Here is a 21,615-nt window from a genome sequence, read left to right as displayed (position 1 = left end):
ACTTGGTAGGCCAATATCCCCCCAAACACTTAGTATTTTCTCTTGCAAGTAATGCTCAAGTATCATGTATCAGTGAAGCAAATAGTTCCTGTATTTTGGATTAGGATGTAAACTTTTCCCCAAACTGAAATCTGTTGGATCAGGTATTATACTAAACTAGGCATGAGTTTTGAAAATACTTACTGAATTATATTTGTATTTAAGTACTTAATTGGAAAACCACAAAGCACTACATATGAAAAGCATATTAATGGCCACAAATATCTGACAGCATTCAGTATCTTTGAAACACTATTTCATAAAGTTCTTGTTTACCATGTTTTCGTTGTATGCGCCAGGTAGTTATTTCTTGAAGTGTGCTTATTGTGTTATTGTGTGTTATTAACTCACACACAAAATAAATAAAGCAGAGGGCTTTTTTGTTTTGTTTTGTTTTTGTTTTTTTGCTGCGTTGGGTCTCCGTTGCTGCTCTAGTTGCGGCGAGCAGGGGCTACTCCTCGTTGCGGTACGTGGGCTTCTCATTGAGGTGGCTTTCCTTGTTGTGGCACGTGGGCTCAGTAGTTGTGGCATGCGGGCTTCAGAGCGCAGGCTCAGTAGCTGTGGCGCACAGGCCAGTTGCTCCGCGGCATGTGAGATCTTCCCAGACCAGGGCTCGAACCTATGTCCCCTGCTTTGGCAGGTGGATTCTTAACCACTGCACCACCAGGGAAGTCCAAGCAGTTTTATATTTTATTCCAAATAGACCCTGTATCTTCCCTCTTACCCAAACTAGAAAGCCTGTTATCAGCTCTACCAATATTTTAGCTGTCCTCTAATTTGTAGTTAGATTTTTAATGAGACAAAAATAGTTAACTACTTCCATTCCTCAGTTCCCTTTCGACCTTATTTATGAACTAAAGAAATGCATTCTAGTCTGCTAGCACGATGTTTTGCTATTTGTAGTACTATTTTCATGCCAAATTTTACAAAATGCTTCTACAAATCTTTTGCTGTCATTGGCTCAACAAAGTAACTGGATTTGGTTATCATTCCCAAGGTCATAATTTTAAATTTAGCTTTCGTAAGCGCAGGGGGAAAATCATTTTACAATAATATATTCTTCTATTCCTTTTCCATTTGTGAAAGACATAATTCATAATTCCTTGTTTTGATAAACAAAGTGAGGAAACAAAAGCAACGCCAGAATTTTGTTATCCATTTGCTGGCTGTTTAAACGTCGGATGGATCACGATGCATCATTCCAAACGGTAAGATGTGTGCTACATTTCTTCATTCATAATTTTTTATTTGCTAATAAAACATAGGCAGTGCTCCATTTCTTTTTTCCAAAAAAAGAAAAGAAAGAAAGCACCTCCTGCCCAAACTCCTATTTAAGTCTTTTCATGCTGTCCCAACAGTCTCAAAGCACTGTACTCTTCAGCTCCATCTCGTGTAGGAAAACATCGACTGCACCCTCAGCTCTGACCAAGGGGAGCAACCAATACAGTGGAAAAGATGAAAAGCCGCGAACAGTATTTAGGTATCAACACTAAACGAAGAATTGATTTCCTGTAGAGTCTAAGTGTTTGAGAAAAAGCAGGTCTTGCGGTTGACAGGAAACTTAGGAAAGCATGTGTATTGATTTCATTGATAAATTCAATTAAATCTGGGGAAAACTATACTGCATTTACTTAATACTGGCATGTTTAGGATGAAATTCCCATTGACCCAAGATTCCCAGTTGACTCCTTCAAAAGAGCGAAGTCAGGGCATTCTCTGAGCGAAGGTATGTAACACACCGTACACCCTCACGAGCTACTACAGCGGATTATCTTTTAGTCACGTCGTAGAGCCCAGAGGAGAACGCCTGGAAACGGTTTGGGGAGACGGTGGTGAAGTCCTGTCCTCGGTGGACTGGAGTCGTTTCCGCTCTCTGCTAGTCCCGCGCCGCCGCAGGCTAGGAAGCGAGGGGACTCCGGATCCCGGTTGCCCGCAGCATCTCCCCAGAGTTCTTCTGAAAAACCAGCGGGTTAGGGATGCTCATCTTTTGCTTGTCATTATAAATCTGCTTCTTATTAAGCTCTCATGATTTTTTAAGTTGCTATGCGTAGTTTTTGCTGCTTCTTGCCGGGAAGAGGGAGCGCCGAGCGTCCCGGAGCCAAGCCGGGTACCACCGAGCGGGGCCGTGGCCGTGGGCGGGGCGTCTTCACAGCTTCCAGCTGCGCCCCGCCGCCGGCTGGAGGCGGTAGCGGCGGCGGCGGCGGGGCCTGAACGGCGCGGGGATTGGTTGCGGAGGGCGGAGACGTCAGGCTCCCGCGGCCGGAGCGGCGGCCCGGCTCGGCGCGGCGCAGCACAGTCGGGTCGAGCGCTCACCACAGAGAGGAGGTTTCCTAGGCCGTCCCGCCTTCTGCCGCCGTCGCCGGGCTGCGCCGCTCGAGCCCGGACGCGCCTCTGCGGTCCTCGCCGCTTCCACCCCCGCGGCCGCCGCTCCCCTCGACGTCCGCACGCACACCATGACGAAGAAAGAGAAGAAGTCCTTCAACCAGAGCCTGGCCGAGTGGAAGCTCTTCATCTACAACCCGACCACCGGAGAGTTCCTGGGGCGCACCGCCAAGAGCTGGGGTGAGCGGGCGGCGGTTGGGCGCCGGGGCCGGCCGCGGTCCGGGGGGCGCCGGGCGGGGTCGGGTGGGAAGGGAAGGCGGGAGGCGGCTCCCCGCGCGGGGGCCGCGGGAGCCGCCGCTGCCTCCGCCCGCAGCGGTTTTCGCCGCGGCCGCCAGACTCGAACGCGGGCGGCGGCGCCGGAGGAGCAGCGCGGCCCCATTCATTTCTCGCGGGGTCGGCGGCGGGCTAGCGAGGCTGCGGGGCCCGCTGGCAGCCGCCGCCGGGCCGCGCCGGTTCCTTCCTCCCTGCCGGGAGTGGGCCGCACGTGCTGCCCGGGCCTGCGGCGCCGGAAGCCGGTAAACCCTGTCCCGAACCCCGAGCGCGTGGGGGCTGAGCGCCCGGCCTTCTTTGTACGGAGCGCGCCGGCCCGGAGAGGCCTGGCGGAGGCGGCCAGCGGCGCCGAGCGGTTTGGGGAAGCCCGACCTTGCCCCACGCCCGGGGAGAGGAAATTTCCACTCCCGCCGCTATCTTGTGACTCGTCCACGCTGCCACCCCAGCTGGTCGGAAGAGTGTGAGTGTTAAGTGTGTGGTCTGCACTCATGTTTTAAGCACAGAAGTACACGGTACACGAAAGTGCACTTGAGTTTGGACAGTGAAAAGACCTTTTAAAAGGTTGCTTTCTCCCTAATTCCTTTTTAATGACACAGGTTTTCTTACCAACGTGCTTCATTGGGGGAAAGTAAATCCGGTCTGAATGGCACAGGTTTTTTTCCTGTGCCTTCAAAACGTGTGATTGAATTTGCTAGCAGTTTTTCTCTGCATGGGTTCTTTGTTTTAAAAGAAATATTTAAACCATCCGCCAGTGTGGTGCTGCTTTAGAGTGACACTTTATTTTTTTGGAAAAATTATGTTTATATCTGAATAAGGACTAGTGCGCTTCCTCCTCCCCCCTTTACACTTAAGTAAACTAGTTTTTCTTTCCTTTTGAAAAATATTTTGTTAGTTGGTCATGACAGACCTTTTTTTTTGAGTGAGAATATTTCTAGAGTTGAGAACTATTCGGGCATGACATTGTCAAGAGAAGCACGAAGAGAGTAAATTTGCTCTGACTTAGAAAATAGACTGGCTGCTGCTTGAAATCGGCTCCTCCAGAGTGGAAAGGCGGCTTAAAGTCCTATCACAAGGTGAAAGGGGCCTTGGAGGTTTTTTAGCCCAAACAATGCTTTAGACACGAGAAAAAAGAGCCCCAGAGAGGTTGCGTTTTTACTTTGTGTAAAATTACATATTCCAAAGAGCCAAGAAAAGAACCAGTTGTCCTTTAATCCTAGTCCAGCGGTGGTATTATTTTACAGATGCCTTGCCTAACTGCATGGTAATCACTCACGATTTTTTTTCGAATGGCTGTCTGTGGGGAACCCACTAATGTGATGAGGAAATAGATCTTGCATCTGGAATTAAATGGGGGAAAAAACTGTAAACAGTTATTATTGTTTCTAGAGTGTACTAACTTTTTCTGCTGAAGGAATTTTTGAGTGGTGGAGAGTGGTTAATTTGTGTAGACTACCTTTCTCAGTGCCTTCTCATTTCCAGTAATAAGTATCTGCACTTTGTGTTAGAATGACATTTCTTGGTGCAGGTTGTGCTCCTTATCTAACCTTTGTATTATATGCTTTTGGGGTAGAGATTTTATTTGGTACGTGCATTTAAATAGATAACACGCACAAATTATCAGAGTATGCGGCATCATGTAAGGGCAGTGGGAGTAGTACAAGTAAAGTTGGGATTAGTTTGGAAGTATTAAGGCAAGACCTTTTTTTCAAAATCGAAAATATCAACAAATAGTAAATTTCTGGGTTTATTGTAATAGTAGTAAGCCAGCGGAGAATGGCGTAAATAGGAGAAAGCTATCCATAATCCTATCCCAATATAAGGGCGCTCACTCCAAGGAAATGCGGAGGAGTGGTGCCTGGAGGCTGAAATCCATACTCAGCTCACCGGGCTGTGTACCCTAGAGCATGGGGTGTGCCTGGAGAAAGCATATCTTCTTGTAGTTCTCAGAAAGGCAGTGTATGAGTGAGCTGCCTGATCTCATCACCCCAGAGACGTCCACTATTCATATTTTGGTATATGTCTGGGCAGACACTAAAAATGTGTATAATGTTATTATTAATTTTTTTTTAACAAAAAGAGATCATACCGTAAGTGTTGCTTTATAATCTTTTGAGTATATTGTGGGCATCTTCCCATGTTAATAAATAAAGACCTGTATCACCACTTTTAATAGCTGGCTAGTGTTCCATTGTATAGTTAGACGTACTGGGATTTTTTTTTTTTTAAAGTTTACTAATGTGTACCGTATGTATACATGGGAGATACCCAGGGTAATAGGAGTAACTCCTGATTTTTTTTTTAACCAGTACATATTGTATGTATTGGTCCCTCCTCCTCCCATTCCCTTCATCCTTGTACATTTTTGCAAATTTATTTCCTTGAGATATGTTTCTACTGGTGGAATTTCTGGGTTGTGGATAACATTATGTACGTTTTATATTCTGAAAACATGTTATAGGCTTTTTTTTTAAACCTCATTAGTGCAAATTTTTTCTTTTAGTCGCTTTTGAAATTAATGGCGGGGGGGGGAATTATTACATCTATTTTTCTTTTCTTTTTTTTTTTTTACATCTATTTTTGACCTAGGTAAATTTGCTGGGCTGCTGGCATATAAAGAAAACCTTTCTCTACCTCAAGGATTCTATAAAGACATTTAAGATGTTTCCTGATTTTATTTTTTACATTCAAGTCTTCAGTACATTTGTCCCATGTAATCTGAGGTTCCTCTCCAAGTGCATTATATATGTTAAAAACACATGTTTAAAAAGCAGTTTTGCAGTTTACCTTGGGAATAAAGTGAAAATACTACGTTTCATCTCATTGCCTGATTTAAAACAGCTGTGTGAAGAATTTGATTAGCTTCTTGTATATTTGGTTAATATGTAACACTTGGTTACAGCAGTTTCAAAATGCTTATATAAACGTACTTACCTCATTCCATCTTCACAACTTTCTACGCACACCATGTAGGTGATCAAAGTGTTCCTAAGAGCTGTTTTCTCAAGCTGGACAGTAAGGATGCATCAGGAATAAGTAGTTGCCTTTTACGAAAACACAGGACAAAGACAATTTAGCACCTTGTGGCTATGTTGCAGATATTAAACCTAAATGCATTACGTACAATTAGAGTAAAAGGCAGCTCAAAGATCATCTAGTGTTATTTAATTGTAGACAGTGGACCATGTGTTGCAGTTAACATTTTTAAAAATATTGAAATAGAATAGAAAAATTATCAAAGTTTATTCTGCCTAATAAGTTTATTCTAAGAGAAAATATCATTCTGTGAAACTTTTTGTATATTCAGATACCTTGATGTAAAATGTATTTCTCACTGTGGCTCACAATCAAGAAAAGGTTGAAAGCCACTAATCTAGCCCTGTGCCCTCATTTTCATATGTGAGAAAATTGAACCCACAGATCTGATCTGTCAGAATTCACTTACTCAGCTAGTGATAGAATCCTTGGCCTCAGACTCTCCAAGGACAGAGCTTTTTTTTTTTTTAAACATGATGTAATGTCATTTAATGACATCTGCTTGTTGGCTTCTTTGGAGTTCATTATCTTAAGGTTATCTGTCAATAAATGCTTTATTTTAACATGGACCTAAAACTCAAGTTACTGATTCCAAGCAGGGTCAGGATTCTGGACCCAAACTACTAATATCTACATTTTGTTCACATGCTTCTCTTTTATTATAGGTCTCTTTTATTATAGGTCGCATTATATATGAAGTGCTGTTTTTTCAGTCACCTGCTCCCATTCTGGGTTATGCCTCAGTAAATGCTCTGCTTTGGAGATCAGGCTCCATCCCATCTTGGGTGTCTGACTGTAGGGGAGAAGGCAAGTGTGTTTATTTTCCCAGTTTTGTAAGGTATTCTTTGTCCTGTGGAGTGACATATTGAACTTTACAGAAATTTGCACTGTTGGGAAAGTAACAGGACTTGCCTTACCCTGTGTGCAGGCTATAAATATGAAGGGCAGTGGTGGGTGTGGCAGCGGCAGCAGCTGAGGCTAACCGAGCTGTCCCCCAGCAGGAGGCAGCACTTCTGGACTGCTAGTGGAAGGGAGGGAGGGGGCAAGTGTGTGTGTGATGTTCCAGATACCTTTGTAATTACAGTAGTATGTGCTTTACTGTGTTAAAGAGCAGCTTCCCCTCACCCCCGAAGTAATTCCATTTCTTTGAAATTGACTTTTGAATTTATATTTTTAGAATTAATTTAGTTGTATTAAAAGAAGTTTAAAAACCCTCCTGTCCTTAGTAACAACTTTACTGTGATTTATCATTGTGTTTGATTAAGGACCGTTTAACGCTTTTATGTTCCAAACACTTTTATTGAAATATGCCAAGAGTACATGGGCAGCACACATGTATGAGCAGGAAAAAAAATCTCATGTACAATAATTTTTAAAAAGTGAAGGTTAATCTTAGGAGATATCAGTTCCCCTTCCCCTCCCCCTTTCGACTTCCGGCATTTCCATTATGGTTAAGCCTCTACTAACCTAGCATTTAAAAAAAAGGAATTGTGTAATAGGAAAAAAAAGTTAACTTTGGAAGATAAATATGTTCTAATTATGCATTCATTATATTGATTTTGAAGTAAAACCTGTCATCTTTAATCACATAGAGTAACCACTGTTAACATTTTCCTATGTATAAAGTTTTTTCAAATGTATAAATAAAATTTGAAAATACACAGATATACCTAGTTTGATCACTTAACGTTTAAGGGGAATGGTTTTTATTCCTCTGCCACTTTCTGTTGGGGTATCCCTGGCCCTCTCCATCACTTCTGTGGGGACTGTCCACACTTCCTGCTGGAACTTACATGTTCTGGTGGCTTTAGTTATTATCTCCATTTGAGACCCCCAAATCTGCATTTCTAGTCCCTAAGGCGTTTTTGTATTCTTATTACCAAATGCCTGTCAGAAATCTTCAGTTGGATGTTTCATGGGCACCTCTTCGAGTAACTCTGTTGCCCTCGGGGCTCCTTAGCATGACGTGCAGACTCTTTGCAGTCTGGTTGGCATATTTCTCCCCTGTCATCCCTGCTGTTCCATATAGTTCTCTCCCACTGCTTTTGGGCCTGTTTCCTAGCTTCCGAGCCCCTCCTTCCTTCAACTTGGCCTGGCTACTCAGATGTCAGCTGTGATGGCCTGATCTCTGGTAAACCTTTTCGAACCATTCTTTGCCTTGAGACTGGGTCAAGTGCTCCAGTGTATTCTATGATACCTTTTTCTAGTATAGTATTTATGACTTCAACAGTATTGTTGTTGCCCGCTTATTAGACATAAGCTTCTTATTCACATCTTACCCGTCTTGAATTCCCTAACACCTAGCCTGTTGCCCGGCACTTAGTGGGAATGTAATAAGAAGTGGTTGAATGAATGAACAGTATTATGAAATGTTTCCAGTCTAATTAAATGTAATTAGTCTTCTGCAACATTGTTTTTAATGTCTTTGATGGTTTTGGTGTATCATAGCATAATGGTTCACCCAGTGTTTGGGCATTTTCCTTTTTTTTTTTTTTCCTTTTTGCTTCAGCACTGATGGTTTTCATAGTTCAGTGTTCAGAAAAAGCTTCCACTTAACTTTCTCAGGGAGACTGAGAAAGAGACTCAGCTGAGTTTGACATGCCCCGGTCGTGCATCTGATTAGGATAATTATCCAGGGTAATTATCCAGGCCTCCTGTGTCCTGCTTTATTGCTCTATTCTGCTTCTTATATGGCTCTTATGAGAACTTCATAAAGATTTTTTTTTCTTTTTAAACTTACCTGCTCTCAGATTTAATGGGGGTTTATTTAATAGTATCATCCTCTCCCTACAGGGTGCTATTTAACTAATAATATTTTTAAGAAGAATTCCCTAACTTAACAACCTCCCCATATCTGTTTAAACTTTGTTACTGAGTCATTGGTGGAGCTGGCTCTCATTTATGACTTCCTCCTAGTATTCTGCTGATGCCATGGTAAGGAATTGACCCTTGTCCACAGCACGAGGTACTTTTCTTTTGATGGTTTCTGGCCAGTTGGCAGTATCTGGTCCATAAAAGCGGCCCTTACCCCTACTCTGTACTTCTCTAGCCATTCCTTTCCTGGTTCTCTTGTTTCCTAGATGTAGATTTCCCAGGTGCTGTCTTTGGCCTTGTTTTTTTTTCATCTTCTTCATCTCATAAAACAATTGTAAAGATTACAACAAATTTTACTTCTTGGTTAACATCTCTCTGAGATTCCAGTTGCTTCTTGCATATCCCATAAACCTGAGAGTGAGGCTTAGACAACTCCAGTACCTTGTTTATCAACTGATAAACAGAGCTCTTTCCCCTTCCTCCACTGAAGTTGTGAGTTGCTTCTGTATTTGCAAGTTTTGAAGACTGTCACTACCATTTCTGTCATCTGGGCTCTGAACCTGGCCAAACCATGCCAGTTGTACTTCCATAACATCTCTTGAATCTCTTGGTGACCCACACCCTCATTACCACTGCTACAGTTAATTCAGGAATTAATTTTCTCTGACCTACTCACCACTGCCCCACCTCACCCCACCCTCCAGTATCTTGTGAAAACAGGCATTCAGAGGGAGCCCAGGGTGCTTGTTTTTCCTAGCTTCATAATGCTAACCACCTGTTGCACATTGCAGAGCCCTCAATATTCCCACCAACCCTGCCCCACTTTTTCAGGATCTGGTAGTGCCTTTTCTTGTAAATTCTCTGATTAAAAAACTTAAAGCACTAGATGAAAATCTTTTGTAAATTTCTTTCAAAATTGGTCCTAGTTTAAAGAGACCACTGGCTTTCCAACTTTTATCTGCTGCTTATAAAAAGTGTAGTGTTGTTGACCGGGGAAGTTAGGCTCTTCTGGTGCAGCCCCAGAAAGATCCAAGGAATCAGTTAGAATCATTGTGACCTAAACCAGTGTAACTTCACTGCTATCAGATTATTTCTAAGGCTGCAGCTTTGGTCAAGCTACTGCCTATACCCCAAAGCTGTTGGGATCCCCACTGCTTTCAGAAGGTTTAAATCAGTTCCAGACAGCCTGGTATTCCGGATATATTACATATTGGCTTAGAACTACATTTCCAACCTTATATAATATGTCATTTTACACCCTGCTCCCTGTACACCACATGTCATAGCCAAATGGGTATGTCTAAGGCCTCTTGGTCTGGAATGCCCCGCTCATTCCCTCTCCCGTGCCCTTCATTCTCTGCATCATAAATTCTCCCCTGCTTCATAGATCTAGTGCCCTCTCTGCGATAAGCCTTCTCGGACTTGCCCAGGTGAAAATAATACATTTATCGTCTATAACACCTAAAAATTTTGTATCCTGGATTAGAGTTGTTTATATACGTTGCTCCCACTAGCTGGATGTTCTCCCAGAGCAGGAATCACAGGTGCATTTTATGTCCCTACAACGCCTAGCACATAGTAAGCACTTACTATTTTTTTGATGAATAAATTGTCATTTAGTCAGTTTCCACTTGTGATTCACCTGGTCGTTGGGCTAAAGTTGAGAGTATTTTGATTAATTGGTATAGCTCCACACTATAAAAGTCTTGTTTGTGGAGAAACTTGTTCATCATTCCCCTCAGCTCACCATGATTCTGTTCCACTAAATTTCTAATTCATTGAAGTTTCCAGATAGGGCATCGTAGTCAAAGTGAGCCTGTGGGCCTATGTATTTTTGCTTGATAAGTCTTAGAAATTTACCAGTATACTGAGAAGATGATCAGACTAGGATTCAGAATATAGACCTGAATTAGAATTCTACATCTCCATCTAAGCTTAGATAAGTCATTAAAAATCTCTTGGTCTTAGTTTCCTCTGTAAGGGAGAAGTTGCACGAGATAGTTTCAGATGTCACATTGGAATGAAAATCAAGGCCTATATAAATGCTTTTGAACAGGAGGCTGCAAACTTTTTCCTTAAAGGACCAGATAATATTTTAGGCTTTGCCAGGAATACAGTATGTGTTGCAGCTACTCAACTCTGCTGTTAGTAGCTTGAAAGCGGCCGTAAACAATATGTTTACTAGTGGCCTAGCTGCGTTTCAGTATTTTATTTACAAAAACAGGCAGCAGCCATGATTTGCTGACCTATGCTTTAGAAGTTAGTTAGTGGTCAGCGTAGGCTAATCCAAGAAACCTGAACGTGTCTTAAATGGAATGTGGACTCTTGGCTTTGTTTTTTTTCATATGACAAAAGTAACTTCATTATTTGAGTTTTTATAGTACAGATGTGAATAGTCAATAAGTCCACTGTCATCCTCAGCTTCTTCCCTGGGTAACCACTGTTACCTATCATACTTTTTAAAACATATGTGGTATATCCACTTTGGATAAAGGTCTAACAATTTACTGTACAAGTAAATATACACTTACCCCATGACCCCCAGCAGTTTACCCAAGAGAAATGAAAACATATGTCCACAAAAATACACAAAATATTCATAGTAGCTCCAAACTGGAAAGAGCCCAGGTGTCCGGCAGTAGAATGGATAAACAAACCAGTGTCCACACAGTGGAATACTACTCAACAGTAAAAAGGAGCAAACTACAGGTAACACAAAACATGGGTGAATCCCACAATTAGGCTGAGCAGAAAAGAAGCTTTACCAAAGAGAATATACTATATAATTTCATTTCTTTGAAATTCTAAATCAAGCAATACTTACCTATGCTGGGGAAAAGCCCAGAATGGTGTTTGCCTCTAGGATGGTGGTCATGGGGATTGACTGGGAAGGGGCATGAGAACTTTATAGGGTGTTGGCAATGTTCTGTATCTTGATAGCTGTTTGAATCATAGAGGTGAATGTATTTCTAAACAACCGTGTCATGGTACCTTGGAGATTTGTGTATTTTGCTGAATGCAATTTTCCCTCAATTTTAGTTAATATAATGTTGAAGTATTTAGGGGTTAAGTGTACTGACATCTGCAACTTGAAATTCTTAAAAAAAAAAATAGACGGTGAATAGATAAGAGGTAAATACAGTAGACTTTACTGTAGAATCTAGGTGGGGTTTATGCGTGTTCACTTACATTTCTTTTAACTTTTCTGTGTATTTGTAAGTATTCCTAATTGGATATTGGAGAAGAAAGAATACATGAATATATTGTTTCTCTTCACTGCCTTCTACCAGTCGCAGTCTTTCCCACAGATAATGATTGCTTATCAGTTTTCCTACCAGTCCTTTTTCAACACACTTACATATGTGTATATGTATGTATGTGTGTGTGTGTGTGTATGTATATGAGTATATATGGACTATGTAGGAATAATTAATTTTCCACTTTTACATGAGTAATAGGAAGAATGTATGTTCTAGAACTTGCTTTTTTTCACTTAATATGTCTTGACTGTTTCCATGTCTCTGTCTCTCTCTCCCCGCCATTTATTTATCTCATTCCTTTGAGTGATTGCATAATATTCCATAGTGTAGGGGTATATATCCAAGATATATATATATTTCTTTGTGATGAATATTTAGTTGTTTGCAATTTTTCTCTTGCAAATTGTGCAGTGCATGTGTGCAACTATTTATCCAGGGTAGTCACTGAGAAATGGAATCACCAGTTTATAGTATATGTTTATTTTTATATTAATTTATTGTCCTCCAGTAAAGCTGTACCAGTGTATACTCTCACCAGCAGGGATCAAATTACCTGTTTCCCTTCAACTTTCTGAGCATTGGTTATCATCACTCTTTAAAAATTTTTGCCAGTTTGTTGGGATGCTGGTGTCTTGGTTGGTTTAATTTGCAGTGTCTCTGATAATTGCAATTTATGTTTGCTCAGTTTTCGTTTCTTTACAGCGACCTGCTCGTCTTTTTGCTGTCTTTTGTCTCTTAATTCTTTTATTTTAAAAATTGTACTTGTTTAAATAAATATTATTACAAATTTAACAGTCTTTTATAGGCTGTTCCTGATCACTTATCTCAAAATATATTGAATAGTCCATCATTTTCTCACTGATTTGAAGTGCCCGCTTTGTTACGTGGATTTTATATGGATCCTTTCTTGATTATTGTTATGTTTTGTTATTAATCTGTATCTCTGTTCCTGTGTCATTATCACTCTATAGCGTGTAAGCTCTATGTAAGCATTTAAAATAAAATAAATTTGTGAAATCTGTGCGAGTACTGTCTGTTTAGTTTTGGTATCTGGAGAGTGCTAGCCTTATAAAGATTTAGGTAACTTACGGAGCAAACAAAAAGGACAGCTCGTGTGTAGAGAAAGAATCTACTTGAAAATTGGGAGAACTAAAGCCATTTGGACATTGTGTCTCTTTTAGGGATAGAGCTCTTTATTTCTTGTAACAACTTCTGATTTGAATATGTTTATTTTCTTTAAAAATCATATATTTCATCTATTTTCGAGCTTACTAGTTGGAAATTGGTTTTATTGGTAAAATTAATGATTTTTTTTTGCATTTGTTTCCATTAACTTGTGCTTGTATCTTAAATCTCCTACTTTCCTTGAATTTATTTTACTCTTGAATTTAAAACCTGGCTTTTTTGGTTAGTCTGGTTTTTTAGTGAATGCGTATAAGGCTCTGGATTTTCCTTTGTGTTCTGCTTTGGCTACATGATTGTTTTGAATTTTGAATGTTTTGGGTTTTGTTGTCATTTTAATCCAAAGGTTATTTAGCAGTCCATTTTCTAAATTTTTGTTATACTTCTCTAACATACTTTGATTTTGAAAAATGTGGCCTTGATTTTTTTTTTTTTAAGTTATTTTTTATTTTGTTTTGGTTTGGTTTTTTTGAAATTTAAGTCATGGTCAGTTTCGAGGCAATGTTCCAGGTTTATAAAGAGTATATTTTCTGGTGACTACAAAGTTTTACATATATTAAATAACTATTAGTTGTGTTTTTAAAATATTATCCTTTTTGTTATTGTTTACCTGATCTGTGGATTTCTGGAAGAGGTACGTTAAAATCTCTACAGATGATTGTGATAAATTTTGCTTTACATATCTAAAGCCACTTAGCATCACAAATGTTCATGGCTTTATGCTGTATCTTCTTGATGTGTTTTGTTTACTTTTTATTAATAGAGAATATCTTTGCTTTGTTAATACCTTTTGACTTGAATTCTAAATAGTTTGCTTTCAGGAATAATGCCACTTCTACATCTCTTTTTGTTAGCCAAGATCTACTTTATTTTCAACCAGTATGTGTTATAATTTTAGGTTTTTGTCTATAAATAGCATTTATTTATAGTGCTATAAGGTTTTCTTTAACCCACTTTGAGAATGTCTTTTATTAGACTACTATTAAATTATTCCTACCTTAATATTTTTGGGATTTTAACTTGTTATTAAATTAAAATCAAATTTGAGCTGTGTAAAATACAGACTAATGTAGTGGCAAAGGAGATCATTGGCTGGCTGAAGGATGTACAGATTGCACACGGGCACAAGGAACCTTTCAGAGGTGATAGAAATGTTCTGTATCATTAGTGTAGTGGTGGTTTCACAATACATGCAACTGTCTACTCATTGGGACTGTGCACTTGGAATCAATGAAAATTATTGTATGTAAGTTATTCCTCAGACATGAAAAGGAGAAGAAATTAAAATCAACACTTACTTAGATGTTACCAGCAAGTCTTACTGGTTTCTTTGCTCACCATTGCTTTATATATTTTTCTTGTCTTAGATTTTTAAAGAAAACTTTAAAAAATGAAAAATGTACAATTATATTAGCTTTTTCTAGAATTTAGTCTGTGAACTTTGTCCTTTTTTTTCAGATTAGATAATATATAAGTTTTTCTTCCAAAACGAAGGAAATGAAGACAGTGTAGCTAAAACTTAAAGCCTCCTCAGTTTGGAATATACTGTTTTATTTTTGGCTGATGAGATAGCTGTCAGTCATATTTCTCTGCTCTAGGTAAAACCCGTTTTATCTTTTTAGAAGCTTTAAGAAATTTTCACTTTATTTTTAGTATTCTGAAATTTTACCTTTTTCTATCTAGGTATAGGGTATTTTCTAATATTTTTCAATCTTTTCCAGTCTAGACACAAAATGTGTTATTTCTTTGGGCATTCCTCCCCATCCCCTTTTCTGTGGAATTCCTGTTAGATTTATTGATATTATGGTTCTGTCTCCCATGTGTCAACAAGCTCCATACACACTCCCTGTCTTTTTGCCCAGTATTGTAAAACACCTTGGTTTGATCTTTTAGCTCACTGAATTTTTCTTTGGCTTGGCTAGTTCTCTAGGTTAGGCCTTCTTCCAAATTTTTGTTTTTTAAATAGCTTTATTGAGGTATAATTGTGACATATGGTAAACTGCACGTATTTAAAATTAAAATGTATAACTTGAGTTTTGATGTGTATTCACCTATATGCATATACATCTATTGTACCCATGGAACTATCACTCTAATCAAGGTAATGAAAATATTCATCACTCCCCAGATTTCCTCTTTCCCATTTGTAATCCTTTTCTTTCCCTACCGCCCCAGTATCCAGGCAAAAATAGATCTGCTTTTTGACAGTTTAGATTAGTTTGTATTTTCTGAAACTTTAAATGCATGGAATCATGTAGCGTGTTCTCTTTGGGGTCAGGAGTGCTGAGTTGTTTCATTCAGCACAGTTACTTTGAGAAGTAGTTCATGAATAGTATTCCATTGTATTATATGCCAGAATTTATTTATTAATTCATCTGTTGATGTGCTTTTGGGTTGTTGGAGTTTTTAGTGATTACAAATAAAGCATTTACGAATATTCATATACTACTGCGAACGTGTGCTTTCATTTTTCTTGGTTAGATATCTAGGAATGGATTGGCTGGATCCTATCATAGGTATATGCTACTAACTTTTCAAAAAATTGTTTTCCGAAATCGGTTTTTGTTTTGGCACATTCCCACCAGCAGTGTATTAGAGTGTCAGCTGCTCCGCTCCTAGATCATCACTTGGTATGGTCAGTCTTTAGAATTTCTAGCATTCTGGTGAGCATGTAGTGGTTTTGATTTGCCCTTCCTGGATAGCTAGTGATGTTGAGTATGTTTTCATGAGCTTTATTGTTTTGCAATTCTCATTACATCTTTGATGAAGTTTCTGTTCAAAACTTTTGTCCATGTTTTAGAAATTTGTTTTGTTGTAAGAGTTCTTTATATATTCTAGATTGCAAATAAGTAATTTATTGGTTTCATATTATGCAAAATATTTTTCCCAGTCTTTGGTTTGCTTTTTTGTTAGGTGTCTGGATTTTTTTTTAATTATTATTTGACTCTTCTCCAGTTCAGCTATCTACTAAGTTTTAAAATTTTAACAATCAGAATATGAAATCAGATTTTGAAAAATTATCCTCTTACCTTATACTCTGTATTTTAATTATACTCATGCTACCCCCCCTGGTTCTGTACCCTGTTACAACCCAGTTTTTTCAGGCATTACTTTCTTTGTTGCATTTGATACTTTATTGGATTAGTTTTTCTTCTCAGTATTTTGTAATTATTGGTTCTCTGCACCTCCTCTTTGTATTTAGACTTCCCTGTCATAGCATTCAGGGATGAGGCATAGGTAGCCAAGAGCTGGTCAGGTATGGAGATTCTCTGTGGAGAGATTTAGATTTTTACCAACCCATCCAGGACCTTGCCCAGCTTTTATCCCAAACCCCAGTGTTCCCTTCTTCATAGCATGTACAAAAATTAACACACAGTGGATCAAAGACCCAAACTTAAAGAGCTAAAACTAAAAATTCTTAGAAGAAAATATAATTACAAGTCTTCATGACTTTGGATTAGGCAGTGGTGTTTTCGATATGATACCAAAAGTCAAGCAACCAAGGAGAAAAATAGATAAGTTGGACTTCCTTGAGATTAAGAACTTCTCTGCTTTAAAGGACACTGTCGGCGCCCAGCGGGGTGTGGCGTCCGAGCAAGGCGGGCATCAGCTGGCGGCCAGTGCTGGGTCCTGGGCTGGGGCCGAGAGCCAGGGCAGGCAGGGCCACTTTCTGCAGCTCGCTGGCCGCGACGACGGCGCGAGGCCCGTGGGGAGTGGCGGCGCAGCCAGGCGGGTGAGACCGTCGCCCGGGCCCTGGCCCGCGCTCTACCGGAGCGATGCTTTCCGCGCTCGGGGAGCTGGTGCAGTTGCTGGGCTTCGCGCCCTTCGAGGTCTTCGTGCACCTGATGGCCCTGTCGGTGTTCGTGCTGCTGGCCCTGCGTGTGGACGGCCTGGCTCCGGGCCTCTCCTGGTGGAACGTGTTCGTGCCCTTCTTCGCTGCTGACCGGCTCAGCACCAACTTCACTACTGTCGTCTCCGTGCACCTCTTCCAGGTCGGCGAGAAGCGGCTGGCCGTGCTCCACCTTTTCTGGGTCCTCACGGTTCTTAGCCTGAAGTTCGTCTTCGAGATGTTGTTGTGCCAGAAGCTGGTGGAGCAGACTCGGGAGCTCTGGTTCGGCCTGATCACGTCTCCGGTCTTCATTCTCCTGCAGCTTCTCATGATCCCTGCCCGCCGGTCAACTAGGCTCGCAGAAGAAAAGCTAGAATGCGGGGCCCCACGCTGAGGTCCCACCTCCGCCACACCAGAGGAGGAGGAGTCTTGGTCTGAAAGCCACCTTGTGCCCTGCTGAGTGCCCAGCTTCCTCTCTAAAAGTCATGTCTGAAATTGTTCCCTCAGCAGGGCTGAAAAGAGCAGCCTTGATTCTTAAAACGTATTCCCTCTTATTTCATGCTTTGAATAGCTAATCTTGAATTGAGATCCTGAGAAGGCCAGACAGTCCTGAACTCCTCTGACAGTTGGAAACCGCATATAAGTAAAATGTCCTGATGGGCTCTGAGTATTATCATGGATCCTGGGAAAGTACCCACTGTGCAAAGGCTGCAAAGCTGGACTCGGGATTTCCCCAGGCCAACAGTGCTGACCTGAGAGCTTACTGTCCCATCCCGCCAGACAAGACTTCCTTAGATGCTTGAGCTCTAAAAAGTGTCACCAGGCAGACAGGAGTATGTTGAATAAGCATGAGCAGGACCCTATCTGGGTATCTGTCACCTGAGAAAAGAACTTGCTTTCAGGGCACTGCTTGGTTTCCTATCCCAGCAGATTTCAGCGTCACAACTTTCCCACCACCTCGTGGCCAGCACTGTTAGCGCACCTGAGACCTTTAGGCCACCCTAAGGGACTAGAGAGAGAAATAGGTGCTCTGATGTGCATAGCCATTGAGACCTACACATGGGAAGTTTGCAGGTGGTCTCAGCCCGCACCTGTTGGCCTAAGGGCTTTGGTTTGGTGCCAGTCGGGTGCCAAATGAGAACATTTGCTGAGATAAAAATAAAATAAGAATGTTTTGCTGAAAAAAATAATAATAAAGGACACTGTCATGAAAGTGAAAAGACAACCCACAGAATGGGAGAAAATAATTGAACATCATGTATCTGATAAGAGGCTTGTGCTTATAATATATAAAGAACTCTTAGAACTCAATAAAAAGACAACCCAATTTAAAAATGGGCCAAGGATCTGAATAGACAGTTCTCTAAAGAAGGTACGAATGACCAATAAGCTCATGAAAAAATGCTCAACATCATTAGTCATTAGGGAAATGCAAATTAAACCCACTAGGAAGTATTAATGAGAATGTGGAGAAATTGGAATCCTGCTGGTGGGAATGTAGAATGTTGTAGATGCTTTGGAAAATAGTCTGGTACTTAACTCAAAATACTAAACAGAATTACCATATGATCAAGCAGTTCCACTCATAGGTGAATGAAATGTGAATTATACCTCAATAAATAGCTCCTTATAAAAATTTGAATATACAAAGGACTTTAAATTTGTACTTGTCCATATAATTGATTTTTTAAAAAATTATACCTGCCTCTGCTTTAATTTATTTTTAACTATAAACAGGTTATTAATTTATTTACCAAGGGGAAGTTGTTTCTCATCAGAATTCTCTGAGGATAAGGCATAGTCTTTCTATTGTCTGGGTACCCTCAGGTAACTAGGAAGTTTGCAGAAGTAGGGAGTCAGATCACACGGTCTCAGTGTGTTGAACGGGTGTGGATGTCCAGGCCTTGATGAAGCCTAATGACTTACCTGTTCCCTGCTTACATTAACTAGCGCTGAGGCAGACATGGCACACTGAACAGGTCCCATCTGCACTACCTATTACTCAGGTAGGGTAGCTCAATTTGTTTCATCCCTGTCATTGTCAGGAATGCATCTGAGTAAATAACTGCAAGATACTGATATATAAGAACAGCAGTTTACAACGTCTGTTTTTATTTTCAGGTATTTTTTTTCTTAGTGTAGGAGAAAGGCGGTTAAGTTGATAAAGTACTGCCACCCTTGTGAGTGGGCTTTCATATGTGGTTTTTACAAGTGAGATTAATTTTAGTTTTTAAATGTTAAGTTTGTTCTTGGCGAGAGGATCTTATCAAGCAGGGGAAATTGGCTTCAGTGCTGAAAATCACTTATCTACTTGGTACACTCCCTACATTCAAAATTGACTTAATGGCCACTAGTACATGGCATCAGGTTTGGGACATGGCTGTTAATCTGTGTATCTATTTTATAAACCTAACTTTTTTTTTTTTTGAGATTTTTTTGATGTGGACCATTTTTAAAGTCTTTATTGAATTTGCTACAATATTGCTTCTATTTTGGGTTTTTTTTTTTTTTGGCCCCGAGGCATGTGGGATCTTAGCTCCCCGACCAGGGATGGAACCCGCACCCTCTGCCTTGGAAGGTGAAGTCTTAACCGCTGGACCACCAGGGAAGTCCCAACCCAACTCTTTATAGGAAGTTTTTACACTTCTCTTCGTGTTTGCTATATGTTCATTTGCTTTGTAACCATTTTTATAAATCTGCTTTATATTATTTTTCCTGAAAATTTAAAATCAAATTTGAAAATGGTAAGCATATTTTCAGATGACTTTGAAACACCGCTAAATAATTAAACTCCTGGCACCTCTGTTTTAAACTTCTCCAGTTTAATATCTACTGCGTCAGTTGACAAACTACTGTGGCCTCAGTCTGCCTGCTCTGTAAGTGAGGCTTTATTGGATGGAACACATCCCCCACTCCTTATCACATTTATATATTTGTACCCTGGTCTGCTCTGTGGAGGAGTTTATCCATTAGTTCCTACAAATACCCAGATCTGAAAGAATGGTTTTTGTTCTGTATCTCATTAAACCATCCTTTGGGCTTTGCACGTATTTCATCTACCTCTGTAGTAAACTGATCACTTCTTTGAGATTGGTCTTCCTTTGTGTTTCTGCAACAGGATCACTCTGTGTGATAGGGAAGTGATGCTGTCTGGAGGCGACATCCTGTGCTCCTTTCTTCCTTCTGTCCTTTCGCTCCCTATTTTGGCCTCCTGGTAATTGGGGCAGGGGGAGGACGGGGAATGCTGGTCTAAATTAAAATGAAATTGCTTTAACTGTTTCCCCTTTGCTTAAAAAAAGGGGAGGCAGTTTCCTGGCCCGCAGGTAACAAATGAAAGTTATCTAGCTTTTGCCACAATCTGTTTCGGGGTCACAGGGTCTTTTGAGCATCACAAGAATGTTGTAGAGCCAGTCTGCAGAAGAAAAATGGGTATATTCAGAACTGTATTATTACAGAAGTCATAGAAGCTCTGAAGTTAATCCTTCTGGGGATGAGTGAGGGTGAAGGGTCCATAGATTCCAGGTTAGGAACCCCTGCTCTAGCCCTTCTGCTAGGACAAATATTAATAAGCAGGTTTATGTTAAGACTGGAAAATGAAGCTGATGTTAATTCAACTTTGGGGAATTAAGTGTTCTTTACTGTTGCTGTAACTGAGGATTTATTGAATATTCTTTGATCAGGTTTTTTTTTGGCTGTGCTGCGTGGCATGTGGGATCTTAGCTCCCCAACCGGGAATCCAACCCGTGCCCTCTGCATTGGAAGCACGGAGTCTTAACCATTGGACTGCCAGGGAAGTCCCTTTGATCAGTTTTTAAATGTTCAAATATAAATGTGTGACGTTAACAATATATTCTAGTATATAATCTTGATGGTGACCACTTACGATGTTAGATCTTTGAATACAGACATTTGAGAAAAATATAGATGTTCACAAAATAAATCACTGGCTTAGGATAGATCTTAGTGTTTCCAGATTGTGAAGAAAAAAAAGTTAAGCCCTTGATGTTGAAACTTGCGTCTGCCAGCTCTTGCTGCGTGCTTAGCAGGGAGTTGTCAAGTCCCACTGGTTGGGATGCTCCTCTCTTCACTTCTGCATGATGCTTCCACTCAACCAGTGTTTCCTAAACTTTATTCATTGATACCAGCTTCATGATTTACCTTCTCTGCATGTTTCCTGGCTATTCTCTAAATCAGCTCACTTTTTAAAACCCAAATTTATGCTAATAATTACTGTGAAATACAGGGTTGATGTGCTAATTCTTTTTTTTTTTTTTTTTTTTTTTGGCCGCCTGTGCGGCATGCAGAACTTCCCCTAGGATTGAACCCATGGCTCCTGTAGTGGAAGCACGGAGTCTTAACCACTGGGCCACTGGGGAAGTCCTATGTGTTAATTTTTTTGTTTGTCACATATACATACTGGGGTTTTTGTCCAACCTAAAATCATCTTTCTTCTTTCTAGAGAGCATTAACTCCATTTCGGGAAATACTCCCTTATGTGCTGGAATTTTAAAGCTCTGATCTTGAATCAGTGTGATCTGTGGAAGCTACTTGTAGTTGGAAGTATCAGAGGAGAGGAGGGGGTCACAGGATGTGGGTGGGTGCTGCCTGCTGAAATACCCCTTGCTTGGGCAAATTCATATCGCTCTGAATATGAAGATACTTGGCTGTGTGCATGGCAAAGCTTGGAGTTCTAGCCTTGCAATGATGGGTCTGTTTTTTTACCCTGGCCACATCACACACACACACACACACACACACACACACACAATGTGTATATCTTCAACTTTATGAGTTTTATTTTCTTTT

General features: G+C 40.5%; 2 protein-coding genes across 3 annotated transcripts in view; both read left to right on the top strand.

The window, feature by feature from the left end:
- Positions 1–2,261: 2,261 nt before the first annotated feature.
- ATP1B3 (ATPase Na+/K+ transporting subunit beta 3) overlaps positions 2,262–21,615 on the top strand; it is a 41,705-nt gene continuing 22,351 nt past the window's right edge. The window contains exon 1 of one of the 2 annotated variants that reach the window (XM_073803750.1): positions 2,262–2,601. In XM_073803750.1, coding sequence (XP_073659851.1) covers positions 2,493–2,601 — 109 coding nt within the window. In that variant the 5' untranslated portion in view covers positions 2,262–2,492. The remainder of the gene's footprint in view (positions 2,602–21,615) is intronic. The other variant, XM_019934293.3, reaches the window with a different exon arrangement.
- Positions 2,684–21,613, top strand: LOC101323778 (transmembrane protein 203-like). The gene is made up of 2 exons (XM_019934294.3): positions 2,684–20,023; positions 20,490–21,613. The coding sequence occupies exon 1, from the start codon at positions 16,757–16,759 to the stop codon at positions 17,201–17,203; it is 447 nt and encodes a 148-aa protein (XP_019789853.1). The 5' UTR covers positions 2,684–16,756; the 3' UTR covers positions 17,204–20,023; positions 20,490–21,613.

This window comes from Tursiops truncatus, chromosome 4, assembly GCF_011762595.2.
Source record: "Tursiops truncatus isolate mTurTru1 chromosome 4, mTurTru1.mat.Y, whole genome shotgun sequence".
NCBI classification, from domain to species: Eukaryota; Metazoa; Chordata; class Mammalia; order Artiodactyla; family Delphinidae; genus Tursiops; species Tursiops truncatus.
This window is presented reverse-complemented; position numbering and strand designations above follow the sequence as displayed.

What these genes read in the sequence shown, in the direction of transcription:
- LOC101323778 (XM_019934294.3), top strand. Translation starts at nt 16,757, where the DNA reads ATGCTTTCCGCGCTCGGGGAGCTGGTGCAGTTGCTGGGCTTCGCGCCC.